This window comes from Mytilus trossulus, chromosome 2, assembly GCF_036588685.1.
Source record: "Mytilus trossulus isolate FHL-02 chromosome 2, PNRI_Mtr1.1.1.hap1, whole genome shotgun sequence".
Taxonomy (NCBI): Eukaryota; Metazoa; Mollusca; class Bivalvia; order Mytilida; family Mytilidae; genus Mytilus; species Mytilus trossulus.
In genome coordinates, this window is record NC_086374.1 from 33808395 (window position 1) to 33823833 (window position 15439).

General features: G+C 31.1%; 1 protein-coding gene and 5 non-coding genes across 6 annotated transcripts in view; all 6 read right to left on the reverse strand.

The window, feature by feature from the left end:
* The window catches only part of LOC134707060 (proliferation-associated protein 2G4-like), a 39942-nt gene that overhangs the window by 17575 nt on the left and 6928 nt on the right, over positions 1–15439 (reverse strand). The window contains exons 5-6 of the mRNA XM_063566544.1: positions 13598–13690; positions 11960–12023 (exon numbers count right to left, since the gene is read on the reverse strand). Coding sequence (XP_063422614.1) covers positions 11960–12023; positions 13598–13690 — 157 coding nt within the window. The remainder of the gene's footprint in view (positions 1–11959; positions 12024–13597; positions 13691–15439) is intronic.
* On the reverse strand, positions 2983–3112 carry LOC134708689 (small nucleolar RNA SNORA57). The gene has a single exon (XR_010105885.1). It is a non-coding gene; the product is annotated as a small nucleolar RNA SNORA57 (small nucleolar RNA).
* Positions 4283–4413, reverse strand: LOC134708680 (small nucleolar RNA SNORA57). Its single transcript, XR_010105877.1, has one exon. It is a non-coding gene; the product is annotated as a small nucleolar RNA SNORA57 (small nucleolar RNA).
* Positions 6311–6441, reverse strand: LOC134708674 (small nucleolar RNA SNORA57). The gene has a single exon (XR_010105870.1). It is a non-coding gene; the product is annotated as a small nucleolar RNA SNORA57 (small nucleolar RNA).
* On the reverse strand, positions 6834–6965 carry LOC134708683 (small nucleolar RNA SNORA57). Its single transcript, XR_010105879.1, has one exon. It is a non-coding gene; the product is annotated as a small nucleolar RNA SNORA57 (small nucleolar RNA).
* On the reverse strand, positions 7187–7318 carry LOC134708686 (small nucleolar RNA SNORA57). The gene has a single exon (XR_010105882.1). It is a non-coding gene; the product is annotated as a small nucleolar RNA SNORA57 (small nucleolar RNA).

Below are 15439 nucleotides of genomic sequence, written 5' to 3' on the forward strand. Positions count from 1 at the left end.
AAATCCAGTTTAGTTTAAGAAAGTTATTAAAATTTCAAAAACTTTAACCAGAGTGAATATTTGCAGCCGACACCGAAATGTAGGATCGCTTAGTCACGCTTTTTCGACTAAAGTCGAAGGCTCGACAAAAATGGGGCGGGTGGGAGGATTTTATACTAATTTTTTTTTCTTATGAGACCCTCTTGTGACGTGTTCTTCATATATGCAAGTGTAATAATAAGCTTATATCATGTTTATACATGTATAAGGAATTGTACATAATTTTTCAAATCTTAATAAAAATCTCTGATTGGCAACCACTGTTCTACATGTAATTGCTGCTTTAGAAACATATTTTTAGTAAACAGCAAAACCATATAGAAAAATGCTCTCTTCAGTTGGACTACCTTCACCAAATCTATTTGTCTTTCTAAGTGATGTTTTTTTTGTCTCCACAAAATGAAACAAATATGTATTGGTATGCAACAAAAGAATTCTGAGTAAAGAATAAAATGAAACTTAAAGTTTTGAAAATAATTGGGTTGGTGCTTTTATGATTCTTCTTGTATATATGTGCAAATAAAATTAATATGTTATATGTAAAACATGAACTTAACAAAAAAGAAGTTGTTTAATGACTCTATTGAGGGTATTGGGACAGAAGTGTTTACTGTTTGTCAACAAAAAAATAATACCCATGGGTAAATCTAAGTAGGTTTGCCCACTTTTTTTAACTCAATATTATAAATATACAGTTATAAATCTAACAAGTTTGTGCTTGTGTCAATTTGTTTAATCCAGTTGTTTTTGTACCAAAGTGTTCCACAATTCTTGCTCTTTGGATATAATTCACAGTCCAAAATTCCTGCCACAAAGTCATTTTATCAACAAAAAAAACAACGGTTTTCTAATCACAGAAATATGTGTCATGCCATGATTTGCGTTCTTGGACACAGCGTACTACTTGCAAACAGATTATTTCATGCCCTTCACGTAATCAATCTCCATTTTGGGTAGATGATTTTGTCATCATAGAGCTGCAGAATCATTTTAAATACTTGAAGAAATATGAAAACCGAAATTTGAAACAGGAAGTTTAAAGGAAACTTAATTTTTATGGTTACCAGAAACGGATATGAACAAAATCTGGTAAATTTTAAAAAATAAAATAAATTGGGGCGGGACAATTTCAGAGGGGCAGGGATGAAAATCTATCAATTAATTTTAATTGGCCTTTATTATATGACAATATTTTATACAATGCTGTTTAAAGCAAGTAATGTTTAACTAATTTAAGCAACAAGTTGGTCTTTTAATGAATCAGATTGGTGGACTGTTATGAACATTTAACCCATTTCTCTGACGTCAGTCTATTGTTCTAACGGTGGATTATTTTTCAAGAATCCACTGTCCACCATGTTAACTTAAAATAACTTAGATCATAACTTTTAACTTACGATATTTTGTCCTCTCAAAAACGAGTGACTCTTATAGGTTCGAACTCGCGCGTATTTTCGACAGTCAAGTCTGTAGTCTATGCATGATACCACTAGACCACGAGTACTGATATAAATTGCTATTTAAATCACTCTTATAGCGTATATCTGTTAATGCATGTCAATAAACTGTATTTTATTTTGTAATCTAATGAAATATATAAACATTATAAAACCAAGGAATTTTAGATATTACTTACTAGTACAATTCCTTGATAAAATAAACATCCATGTACACATTACACTTATCCCTTTTAAGGTACAAGGCCTTTCCCTTTTCATCATCTTTTGGTTTTATGATTACAATGATATCATACTATGCACACTTTATATTTGTGGGATTATAAATGGTCCAAATAAACATCAACATTTAACTGACTCTTATGTGAATAAAGTGTGATTAAATACGACTGTTAAAATATTTTTTTGACTGTGAAACCAGAAACAAAATCGTCAACTTTAGAGTAAAAATGAAATATAGATACCTCTAAGATTAAAAACAATATTTTGGTAGAGAAAAACATTACAAAAAAATCATTCCGGGTACTAGGCTTGAACTAGGCACTGTTAATATCACAAGTTTTTCTTTCGATGCCAACGACTAGACGATCACGGCTATGAACAACTTACATGACAAAATGCAAAATTGACATAATTATATATTGTACTTTTGAAGCAAAAGCAATTTTGCTTGGGTGCATACACAAATAATACTAGTTCATTAACTGATTGACGATGGATGACAAATGCATTAACGATAAAAAAAAAATCAAAACAAAAAGAAAGGGAACCAGTTTAAACAAAACGTATATATAATATTTCAATTATGACCAAACATAGTATCTATTGTATCAACAACTGGTGAAGTGGTGTTAATGTGTATTTTACACTTCATTTAGTTTTAAAACGTTTAAAGAATGTGTGTTGGTTTTTATTTTATCTTCATTATTGAATGTGTGTTGTAAATTCAATCAAACGGGCCATTGGTTTTATCATTAAGTTGCTAAATACTATATATATATAGATATTGAAGGTTTCTAAATGTTGGTAATTAAAAAGTTTTTAACTTTCCAAAAAAGATTTTAAAAAATCCATATATTAGTTATATGTCTTTTTGAATGAATTATAAATACTAAAATGTAATCAATATAAATTATTTGTAAAAATACAACATTGAATGAATTAATCATTTACAAATACAAAATCTGGTAACAAAAAGGGAAGATAACCACACATTTAAGTTAAATTGAACTTATATTAAGTTAAATATAAATGTGAACCGTGTGGATCTAGTCAGTTCCAGCTATTAGACACTAAAAAAGACAAAATACGGAATTATTTTCATGAAATTCAGTTGATTCATTGTCAGATCATGAAACATATAGTCGTTTAACTAGGAATGGGTTAAGCTAGAGAATTGATAAGAAGTAGTGGATTCGAAAACGATAATCAACTTGCGACTAAAGTCGCTCGTTGATTATTGTTTACGAATCCACTACTTCTTATCAATTCTCTAATACAGAGGAGGGATCTGAAGTATGAAGAACTTCAGCACCGAAGACAGTCCACATTTTATATACCACCATCACATACATGGTAAGTTACCATTCAATACTTAACATGCCAAGAATAGGTGGGTATGACATAGGGAAGAGACAACAAATATTTTTCTTTTTTCTGGCAATTAAAATCACTTTCTTTATAAACAATCATCAAAAGTATGCAGACTTTCTATTTTGGTTTCTTCTAAATAGCAATATTAACTGCATGTTTGTTTTTTATACCTTTACTTGTGCCTTTAAAATATTTATTTTTTTAAAACTATAAATTTGGTCCAAGAAATCTGAAGTTAGACTTTGGACAATTAGTTACTTTCTTTCAAATGCAATTAGCATACCATTCAGATTTCAAAATGTAATCAAGAATCAGAATTACGTCCCTTGAAATAAAATCATCATCAGTATACCTGGTGTTGCTTTCATTTTTCCATAAGTTCTTTCATGTTCACAATTTATTGCAAATAAATAATAATCATTAATACATTATGAACTGAATTAACAAGAACAACTGACAGTATGCTCCTCTAAGATTTTTTTTTAAATGTGATTAAAAACCTTTCCTTCATGTTTAGTTGAGGAGGTACTTTTTTTTAGTTTTCTATTTTGATTGAAAATACCATTAAGAACTAATATACTGTAAATTGTCTAAAAATAAATTACAAGATATATTATTGCCATTTATATAAATCTTATTCTGAAATAAGTCTGATGAGAAGTTAGGAATCAATATAGCATTGTTAACTGTAGGTGTTATATATGGATTTACAGTATATCAAATCCAATTGTACAAAAAATTATTTTGAAATAGATTTTACTGGTAATTCCATTCCAAGATAAATACTTTTTTAAGAAGACAAGTTCATGGTATTTTATTATTATAAGACAATGGTTCAGCATAACATTCAGAATTCAAAGTACAATCACTTATCAGAATTACGTCCCTTGAATACAATCATCACAAGTATGCAGACATTTTTATTGCTTATATTTTAACTGCCAGTTTCAGGTCAAAGAAAATTTGTTTCTCATATCAAAACATTGATGAAAGCTCTTTTTTTTTATTTACATTACATGTTTATTGGGTTTTTTTTCATCTCAAGCTTGTTTAATACAGCAGTGATTTCATCAACACAAGTCAATTGAAACATGTTTATTATATGAAAATATTTTATACAGTGTTATTTAAAGCAAGTAATGTTTAACTAATTAAAGCAACAAGTTGGTCTTTTAATGAATCACAGATTGGTGGACTGTTATGAACATAGAGGAGGGATCTGAAGTATGAAGAACTTCAGCACCGAAGACAGTCCACGTTTTATATACCACCATCACATACATGGTAAGTTACCATTCAAAGTTAACATGCCAAGAATAGGTGGGTATGACAATGGGAAGAGACAACAAATATTTTTCTTTTTTTCTGGCAATTAAAATCACTTTCTTCATATACAATCATCAAAAAGTATGCACTCTCTTTTTTGGTTTCTTCTAAATAGCAATGTTAACTGCATGTTTATTTTTTATACCTGTACTTGTACCTTTAAAATATTTTATTTTTCAAATTGGACAACTATAAATTTGGTCCAATAAATCTCAAGTTACAGTTTGGACAATTTTTTACTTCCTTTCAAATGCAATTAGCATACCATTCAGAATTCAAACTGCAATCAGAAATCAGAATTACGTCCCTTCAAATAAAATCATGATCAGTATACCTGGTGTTGCTTTCATTTTCCCATAATTTCATTCATGTTTAACATTTATTGCAAATAGTATTTATATTCATTATCCATTTACCCGGACCTCTTTGTATTTCATCAAGTTTTAATTTGAGTGAGACAAGATCATGATCGCTAAAAGGACAATGCGCAATACCAGCATTGTAAACTTTATTCGACAGATTTTTATCACAAAAGATATAGTCTATTCTAGACTTTGAATTTCCTCTCTGAAACGTATAACGTTTATCTTTGGGTATCTGTCTCTCCAAATATCTGTTAGATCATATTGTGACAATAAAAAAAGTAGTTCCTTTGTACCTATATCATCACGATTATGAGAGGGATTTCTATCAATTGTTTTGTCAAGAGTACAGTTAAAATCCCCTACCAAAATATTATAATGCTCTACACTATCGTCTGTAAAATTACCAAAAAAATTATGAAACGATTCAAAAAGCCATTTCCTATCGACGCCACTATTGTTGGCATATATATTTGCAATATGATAAATCGCACTTTCCGTTTTGATACTACATTTTATTAATCGACCGTTTTGCGGGTTAATATTATCAAACACGACTTCGCCCGGACAATGTTTTGTTTGTAAAATAGAGACACCACGGGAATCACTGGTTCCGCAATTCCAAACACTTTTATTGCCCCCATTTAACTTCCATTCATTTTGCCATTGCGTTATATCATTTACTGTGCAATGTTTTTCTTGTAGACAAATTAAATCATATTTTTTGTTGGCTAACCAATTGAAAACTAAATTACGTTTCTTTTTATCACGTAAGCCGTTTACATTCAAAGTTATGATTTGGATCGACATTCTTTAGTGTTTTTAATTAAAGTTCACGATTTGATCTACATTTTAACACCGCTATGCCTCGTTGATTTATTGAAATTCATGGTAAAGGCCACCGTTTTAAGTTTACCTTCAATTTTACGAGTCATTGACCAATTATACTAATACACATTGAGAGCAATGTTAACTGTAGGTGGTATGTATGGAGTTACAGTATATCAAATCAATTGTACAAATATTGATTTTGAAAAAGATTTTACCGGTATTTCAATTCCAAGATAAATACTTCTTTCTTTAAGAAGACAGACAAGTTCATGTTATTTTATTAATATAAGACAATGGCTAGGCATAACATTCAGAATTCAAAGTACAATCAGTTATCAGAATTACGTCCCTTGAATACAATCATCACAAGTATGCAGACATTTTTATTGCTTTTATTTTAACTGCCAGTTTTAGGTCAAAGAAAATTTGTTTCTCATATCAACATTGATGCAAGATCTCTTTTTTTTTTACATTACATGTTTATTGTTTTTATCTCAAGCTTGTTTAATACAACAACGATTTCATCAACACAAGTCTATTGAAACATGTTTTTGTTTCAGAGTAATTCTCAGTTTAAAACAAATGATAAAATCCTTACCCTTGCCATTATCATGATAATATTTTATACAAAGCTGATAAAAGAATGTAATGCTTAACTAATTTGAGCTAAAAATTGGTATTTTAATAACAAACCAGATTTTTGACTGTTGTGAACATAGAGGAGGGATCTGAAGTATGTAGAACTTCAGCACCGAAGACAGTCCACATTTTATATACCACCATCACATACATGGTAAGTTACCATTCAAACTTAACATGCCAAGAATAGGTGGTTTAATGTTCTTTTTTTTGTCATAACAAAATAATTTCATAAGCAGTTTTCAAAAACGGTGGAAAAAGTGCATAGATTTTTTATGTTGAACATGTGGATTTAAAACCAATCTGCCCACCAAAACATGTACTTATTCTTATGCCACATTTTCACATTACATGTTGATTTTGATCTGCAGGCTTGTTTGATACTTTAATAATATCATAGATACAGGTCAATTGTAATATGATTTTGTTTCACAGTGCTCAGCTGTTCAAAACAAAAGATTAAATCCTGACCCTCACCATTATTCTCTGAAAGTCCAGTATTTAACCTATATTGTTTAAATCAAGTAAAGTAAAACTGTTTAGTTCAAGTTGTTGTTCTTTTAATGCTGGACTAAAACGATTGGTGGCATGTTGTGAATATAGAGGAGGGATCTGAAGTATGTGGAACTTCAGCACCGAAGACAGTCCACATTTTATATACCACCATCACATACATGGTAAGTAACCAATCAATACTTAACATGCCAAGAATAGGTGGATAATACTAAACATTTACAATAAAATGCTGCGCTAAGGACAGTCTTATAGGTCCACATAGGTTGGAACCTGACAGTAAGGGCAAGTTTGGACACAATATTCAAGCTTGATATTGTCTGCACACAATGTATTGAAGGTTGCTCTAAATTATGATTGACAACTATTTTGTGTAAGTATTTGGTCTGAAAAATAAAGTGAAGATTTCTTTTCTGAAGATTTTTTGACTGTTGTGAACATAGAGGAGGGATCTGAAGTATGCAGAACTTCAGCACCGAAGACAGTCCACATTTTATATACCACCATCACATACATGGTAAGTAACAATTCAATACTTAACATGCCAAGAATAGGTGGGTATGACATAGGGAAGAGGCAAGAAATATTTTTCTTTTTTTTTGGCAATTTTAATCATTTTCTTTTAATACAATCATCAAAAGTATGCAGACTCTCTTTATTGGATTCTTCTAAATAGCAAAGGTTACTGAATGTTATTCTTTAATATGTGTAATTGTGCCTTTAAAATAAACCAGATGCTCTGCATGAAATAAGTTTGATGAGAAGTTAGGAATCAAAATAGCAATGTTATCCGTATGTGTTATGAATTGATTTACAGTATGCACATATATTGATTTTGAAACAGATCTTATCTAAATTCCAAGTTATAAATTAGTGTTTAAAGATGGAGTTTGGGGGTATTATACAATGTATGAGCATACCATTCAGAATTCAAAGTACAATCAGTTATCAGAATTACGTCCCTTGAATACAATCATCATAAGTATGCCTGTGTTTTTATTTGTTTATGTATAAGTTTTAAAGTTCTAAAAAAGGCCATATCAAACTGTTCCAAACATTTATAAGAAAGGTGTTAAATGGAGTAAGAATTGCATGAATGGCAAGAAATATGAAGGTCTAATACATCCATTCCCAAGGGTTTAAATGATTATGTATCATAAAATGTACTTTTATCTGACAGAATAACTCAAGGAATTTTAGTATATGCTGTTATCTTCATTTTTAAATGACAGAAGAATTTTGTCAGGATATAAAAGTACCTAAATGTGGAAAATTATTCTTGAAAACAATTATGTTTAACAAAACAAATGCTGTTTCAGAGTAAAATAATGTATCTTTATCAGAATGTTACTTCATTGGTTAGGGAAAATTTGAAATGGCCATATTCATACCCTTAAATTAAAATTATTTTTATTTACATATTTATCCCTTATGTTAGAAAGAATAGGAATCAGAAAATAGTTTTTGGAGACATTTGCTTCATTTCAGTTATAATAGCATACTATATTCAGATTTCAAAGTACAATCAGGAATCAGAATTACGTCCCTTGAAATAAAATCATCATCAGTATACCAGATATTGCCCTAACTATGCAGTTTTAAAACTGTTTATTTCTGACAGAAAGATAGATATATATTGTCCTTTAGTGATTAAGTCATTATTATTTAATTTTGAAAAAATACATTTGCTTGGTTAATTCTAAGTGTGAGATATCTGATAGGGTATCAAGTAAAATGATTGGTATCAATTTGCCTGCTATATGTTGAATATCAATCAAAGCCTGAAAGGCTGTAAAAGCAATTGCTGCCATGTTTATGTTTTGGGGACTTTTTTTTCATCCACATATATTTAAGAATTAAACATGGCAGGAGTGACAGGAGTCTAGTGAGAATTAAGAAGGTTTTAACTTCATATCAATTAAAGACTTTAGCAGAAAGTCATTTTTAATATGTTTTATATTTCACAAGGAGACAACACGTTTACCAGGCTAAAGTTGGGGTCAAATATACATGTGCTGAAACATATAACACCAAGAGAAATTATTATGGATTATCCCCTAGTAGTGTTTGTAACTGGGCAATAATTTCCTTTATTGATTGAATTTTCATAATTAATTTAAATTTAACTCTTCAGTTAAAACATTTCAACTTTCCAGACGCAAATGTTGAAAAACGGGAAAGAAACAAAATATTTTACAAGACATAAACATGTAAAAAATATATATATATTTCAGCTGACTAAAAATATTTTCATAATGTTACTTTGTCATCATTTCTTAAAAACTAAGTCCCAAACATTATTGCTCAGTTGATATGTGTCATCCTCATGCGGTACGAGATAACTATAATTCTCATGCAATCCCGAAAAGAGGGTCCATCACAGACAAACATGACATTAAATCGTCATTATACGAACAAGAACAAACAGCTCTAAGTTGCTTTGATATTTATCCAATTTTCAGGAAACATTGTGAAAATGATCTTCAATATTTCGAAAACATGTGAAATAAAATTGCAAACACGGTGGACCGTCGAGAGTCAACAAACGTAGTAGTCCATTGGAAAGACGAGGATAATGGTTTCATCATTTGTCATGCATACCCAGTTTTGAATATGATATCCAAAAAGGATGTACTTTTTTTAATCTATGAAACTAGAAAATACCAAATTGTAAATATCTCTTCATCTGGACTTGGCATCTATCACGTTTGGACGGGTCCATTTCATTAGTGAGGTGATCGATAAATCTTACGGAGTTATGACAAAAAAGGAAAACAAACTTATTGTTATGTGTTTTTAACAAGGGTTTCGTTCCTCTAAATTATTTGCGCAAACAAATCAACAAAATAGGTCAGTTAACTTTGTCTAATTTCAGATTACAGGTAATCATTTGACACTACGTATAACCTGATAACCTGTGTAGTGATTTTGATTTTACGATAAATTTATGAATGAACGACAATTTTATGAATGAACAAGAGCACCTGACCTCTTTCTTAAAAAAACACCAACTAAACATATAAAACCGTATATTATAAAAGACAATTCAGTCAAATTTTCAATACTAAATCAACAACTGAAATGATTCGATATTTTGTTGAAACATCGTACGAACGGAAAACGGAATCGCAGGTATAAAAATGCATTTTTTTCACTCGGACGTCTATGTTTTTGATAGTCAAACGGTTGTCCCCCTAAATACAAAAATACATCTACAAGAACGTATGCTGAAACTTCTTAAATCTACTAACGTTTTTCAAAAGTTTCAAGCTATGTATTGCATTAGAAAACATACATAGGTGTTTAAGAATGACAGACCAGGAGCCTGTTTAACAAAATACTATGGCTTGATCTGGGCGGAGTCTCTGATCTGGGTCACAAAGATGGCCATACGCTACGGCATGAAAGCAATTGCTTTAAAAAAACATAATTAAAGCGTTGAGAGTTACAGAAACTTTCATCGCTCAAAATCAAATAGTATATTGCAACGTATACAACTGCATACCAAAATCATTGACCTACCATAAAACAGAGTTAATCACGTACTTTGTGAAATATGTCTACTACACAAAACTAATTGGGGAATGAGTCCATGGGACATAGATGATGCTCCCACTTGAATATAACGTTATAAAAGGACATAACTCAAGAATGGTAAAAGGGGTCCTACTTAAATTCAAACTTGATCAGTCTTGAACAGAAACCAAAAATTCAGCATTTTTTCCATTTGAAAAGGGGCATAACAACAGTTAATGGGACCCATCAATATTTAAACTTGATCGGTTTTTGTGGTACTTAGCATTATGTAAGGTTCGTAACATTTGGTTGAAGCAAACTCGTTGAAGAAACGAAACCAAATTCAGGATGCACAGAACAAAAGATGTTGAAACAGACAAGGGTAAAACAAAATGTCCCCTCAGGTAAGAAAGGGGCATAAAAATCATAGCAATAACTTCTGAATATAAGGTATATATTTAATCAAACTGTAATAATAATAATTTCTTAAAAAGGCAATTGACATATTCCATTTATTACTTTTGTTTTAGTTGGGGACTTTCGGAGTATTTATGCAGGGATACAGCATACCATTCAGAATTCAAAGTACAATCAGTATTCAGAATTACGTCCCTTGAATACAATCATCATAAGTATGCCTATATTTGCTTTCAAGTTTCAATCAAAATGGTGTTTTTTGTGTTTTATAGTTATATATTTTTTTTAAAAACAACACTTTTGTTTGTTGCTGCGTTACATATTTGTTTTTGTTTATTTTTTTGTACATAAATCAGGCCGTTAGTTTTCTTGTTTAACATTGGGTCATTCATAGCTGATAATGGGGTATACATGTGCTTTGCTCATTGTTGAAGGCTGTTCAGTGACCTGTAGTAGTTTTTGTGTCATTTTGTCTCTTGTGAATAGTTTTCTCATTGGCAACACACTTTTTTTATATTAAAATTTTCATTTCTGTGGTTTTTTTTAAGGAATTTATTCACTCATTGTTATTACTCTTATTAGCCTCTTACAACATATATCAAATAACAATTATTAATTGAAAATTGTGGTTTTTAGGCAATTATAAATATAATTCTAATATGACGTCTTTCAAACGCTTCGAGTACAAACCCGTAGAAAAATATGATTATATTGTTTGGGCTGTTCCGATCGTACTCCCACGTCATGGTTTTTTATGAATGAGCAACTCAATGTCATAGATGTATGACGTCAGAATATACACACTTGTGAAACCAAAAATCATTAAAAACAAGGTAAGGTAAACAAATGATGATAAAATGTGTTATATAAGCCATTTTTTGTATACTTATAAGACATATAAGTACAATTGCCATTTTGATTCATCCAAACCTATCTAAATAATAATTGTAAATAGTTGAAGCATGTCACTTATTCAGTTTGTTCCATTCTTTTACGTCAATTTCATAGTGCATTTAATTATGTGAATGGCAAATAATGCCTTCACCTAGAGTTCTTCAATCCAACACAATTGCTGTATTTGTCCTATTAGAATCGAAATAATTCAAGGGGGCTTGAATATATTGTGATATTACCACAGTTGTCACTTTAAGCCGATATTTGTCATAAAGGGCCAACCCGTGGTAAAATCACGATATATTCAAGCCCCCATGAATTATTTCTTAAACATTAATAAATTCAAATGTCACAGCTTTTATAGCATCTTACCCTCTACTGGTTTACAATCGAATGCCTCTGCTACTTTCTGTATACTTTCTGTCACAAGATAATTCTGTAAACATTAAAATACCACAGTAAAGAAAACAGTTTTTCTTCATTTGTACATGTTGTTTGAAATATACAGAATGCACAGGTCCTTAATTTTCTTAACACAAAAAATTGATGCATACACTATATCTCTTTTAATTCATAAAAACAAAGAGTGTCAATAGAATATTTGTCGACTTACTTTCAGTAAATGTTACCACATCTTCCCGTGTAAAAAATGTAATTTGCCATTCATTTTTTGTTTTTAAATTTCTCATCACTATAAATGCGTTTTTAACCTAAAGCTGATGCAACAGCATATTCAAAGAAAATTATCCGATTCCAAAATGTTTCCTTGATATAGAACAGACAAATCCAGAACTAACCAAAGGACAGATACAAAGACAGGGAAAACATTATGCCTCTTAAAAATCATAGGAAGGACATGAAAAACAAGTGAAACTGTGAGCTACTGCTCACTGATGATACACCCGCCGCAAGTGGATAATATTAATAGTGTAAAAATATGCAAGTGTTCCGGTAAATAGGAAGTTGTCGAGTGATGAATCTGAAAACGCATCACAAGGTATAGCTGACTTATATAAATCCTAAAACCAAATTTCAGAAATCCTTGTATTGTAGTTCCTGAGAAAAATGTGAAGAAAATTTTCAACTTGGCTATCATGTGTAAAATCATACAAGTGTTCGGTAAACAGGAAGTTGTCAAGCGATCAATCTGAAAAAGCATCACACAGTATAGCTGACTTATATAAATCCTAAAACCAAATTTCAGAAATCCTTGTATTGTAGTTCCTGAGAAAAGTGTGACGAAAATTTTCAACTTGGCTATCATGTGTAAAATCATACAAGTGTTCGATAAACAGGAAGTTGTAGAGTGATGAATCTGAAAACGCATCACACGGTATAGCTGACTTATATAAATCCTAAAACCAAATTTCAGAAATCCTTGTATTGTAGTTCCTGAGAAAAATGTGACAAATTTTCAACTTGGCTATCATGTGTAAAATCATACAAGTGTTCGGTAAACAGGAAGTTGTCAAGTGATCAATCTGAAAACGCATCACACGGTATAGCTGACTTAGATAAACCCTGAAATCAAATTTCAGAAATCCTTGAATGGTAGTTCCTGAGAAAAATGTGACGGAAGTTTCATGGGACGGACTGACTGACGGACGGACTGACGGACGGACAGACAGAGGTAAAACAGTATACCCCCCCTTTTTTAAAGCGGGGAATAAACATAAAACAGATACAGTATTTTAAAACTTTACAGCTAGTGTTTTGTTTTTACAAAACATTTATTAGTAGGAATATGTACTATAACCAGCATTTCTTATTTGTTTCCGTAATATCTTAGAAAAGAAATTAGCAAGAAATCAGTCATTGACATACTTAAAGAAGAGACAAACCACAAATTGAGTCCTAGTTCAAATATCATTTTGAGAGGGAAACAGTGTAAAGAAAGTGTATAAAGTACTCTATTTCATATATTTGCAGAAATATGTAGATCTACAAAACCAATACCCATAAAAAATCTACTGTTTCAGTATTTCAAAATTTACTTCTTATAAAGCTTACCTCATTACCAGGTTTTACTAGTCGGAGTGCTACCTCTGAAGCGAAATGTGCTGCTAATATTGCATCAGCCTTTTTACCCGTCACCTTTTTATCCTAAAAATATAAGTCAACTTTGATATATATATTTTGTAAAAGCCTAATGAACATGTCTACCAATTTGTTACTCACCTTTTACTGCAGAGAAAATGATCAGCATTCTACAGATATATTATGCATTTCATACATATACAGTATTGATTTAACATTTAATAGGCCATAAAAAAGAATAGGTTTGTTTGCCCTAACCCTACCTACCCATAAAATAGCTGCCTACTCCAAATCTTTTATTGTCCTGATGTGATATTTTTTTTTATTTAGATTGAAATGAAGACTAGTAAAAATCTGATACTTAAATTTCTCTTTACCAAAAAAATAAAATAATGCCTACCTACCTACCCATAGTCTTGATGTTTGGGTAGGGTTTGGGCAAACCAAAATACTTTAGTGTGGCCTTAAGGGCTATTCCATTTAAACATAGCTCATACCCACGGACGGCAAAGAAAAAAAATTCTATCCCTGGCTGTTGTCGGAAATAAATTGCTTCTATCCAGGTGTGTGTATTGATAAAAAATGCATCTCTACATGGATATTGTTAGCTTGAATGAAAATGCTTCTCTGGGGGGCTGTTTTATGAGTGGTGAGAGAATCATTTGTGTTTTGTTTTTGCGTTTGTTTGACAATTTCGGCCAAACCAAAACATGACATCCGAATCAGTTTACCGCTTTGAACAACGCAGGAATCCAGGTTTAGTTCAAAGCGCATTTGCGACCGGGATCAAAGTAGAAGAGAAAAAGGCAACCGGATACGGAAAAGAAACGAAAACAATCCGGATATTGTAAAAAATTACGATTTTTTTCAATAAAAATTTTACAGTCGGGAGGCTCTCAATCGGCTCAGTCAGGCTACCTCAAACAAACATTATTTTTTTTTAATTTTGGTCCTGCCAGGTACAGTGTACATAATATATTTGTCTATCTGTAGGTTTGGGATGATGTTTGGTTCATGTTCCTATAAATGAATCTGCCCCACATCTTCTCAATTTCTTTCTCTGACAATCCCAAACTTTTGGTCCTGAAATAGGGGAATTGGGTTTAAAAAGCTAATTTCCTAGGGGAAGTGCTGCCCAAATTTTTTTTAGGTTTGGACTTAGTTTTTTTTTCGGGGGTATTTTTAAAGGGGGTAAACTAAAAGTTATTTCAGGGGGATTTTAAAAGGGGTAAACTAAAAGTTATCTCAGGGAGATTTTTAAAGTGGGTTAATATAATCAATCTCTTTCTATTAAATTCCAAACTTGTGTCTGGTAACTGGAAATTAAGTTTTATATAACTTAAGCTTATTTCTAAGGGGTAGTGCTGCCCTTTTTGTCGAGCCTTCGACTTTAGTCGAAAAAGCGAGACTAAGTGATCCTACATTCCGTCGTCGTCGGCGGCGTCCACAAATATTCACTCTGTGGTTAAAGTTTTTGAAAATTTAATAACTTTCTTAAACTATACTGGATTTCTACCAAACTTGGACAGAAGCTTGTTTATGATCATAAGATAGTATCCAGAAGTAAAGTTTGCAAAAATAAAATTCCATTTTTTCTGTTTTTTACTTATAAATGGACTTAGTTTTTCTGCATGGAACATTACATTCACTCTGTGGTTAAAGTTTTTAAAATTTGAATATCTTTCTTAAACTATACTGGAGTTCTACCAAACTTGGACAGAAGCTTGTTTATGATCATAAGATAGTATCCAGAAGTAAAGTTTGCAAAAATAAAATTCCTTTTTTTCTGTTTTTTGCTTATAAATGGACTTAGTT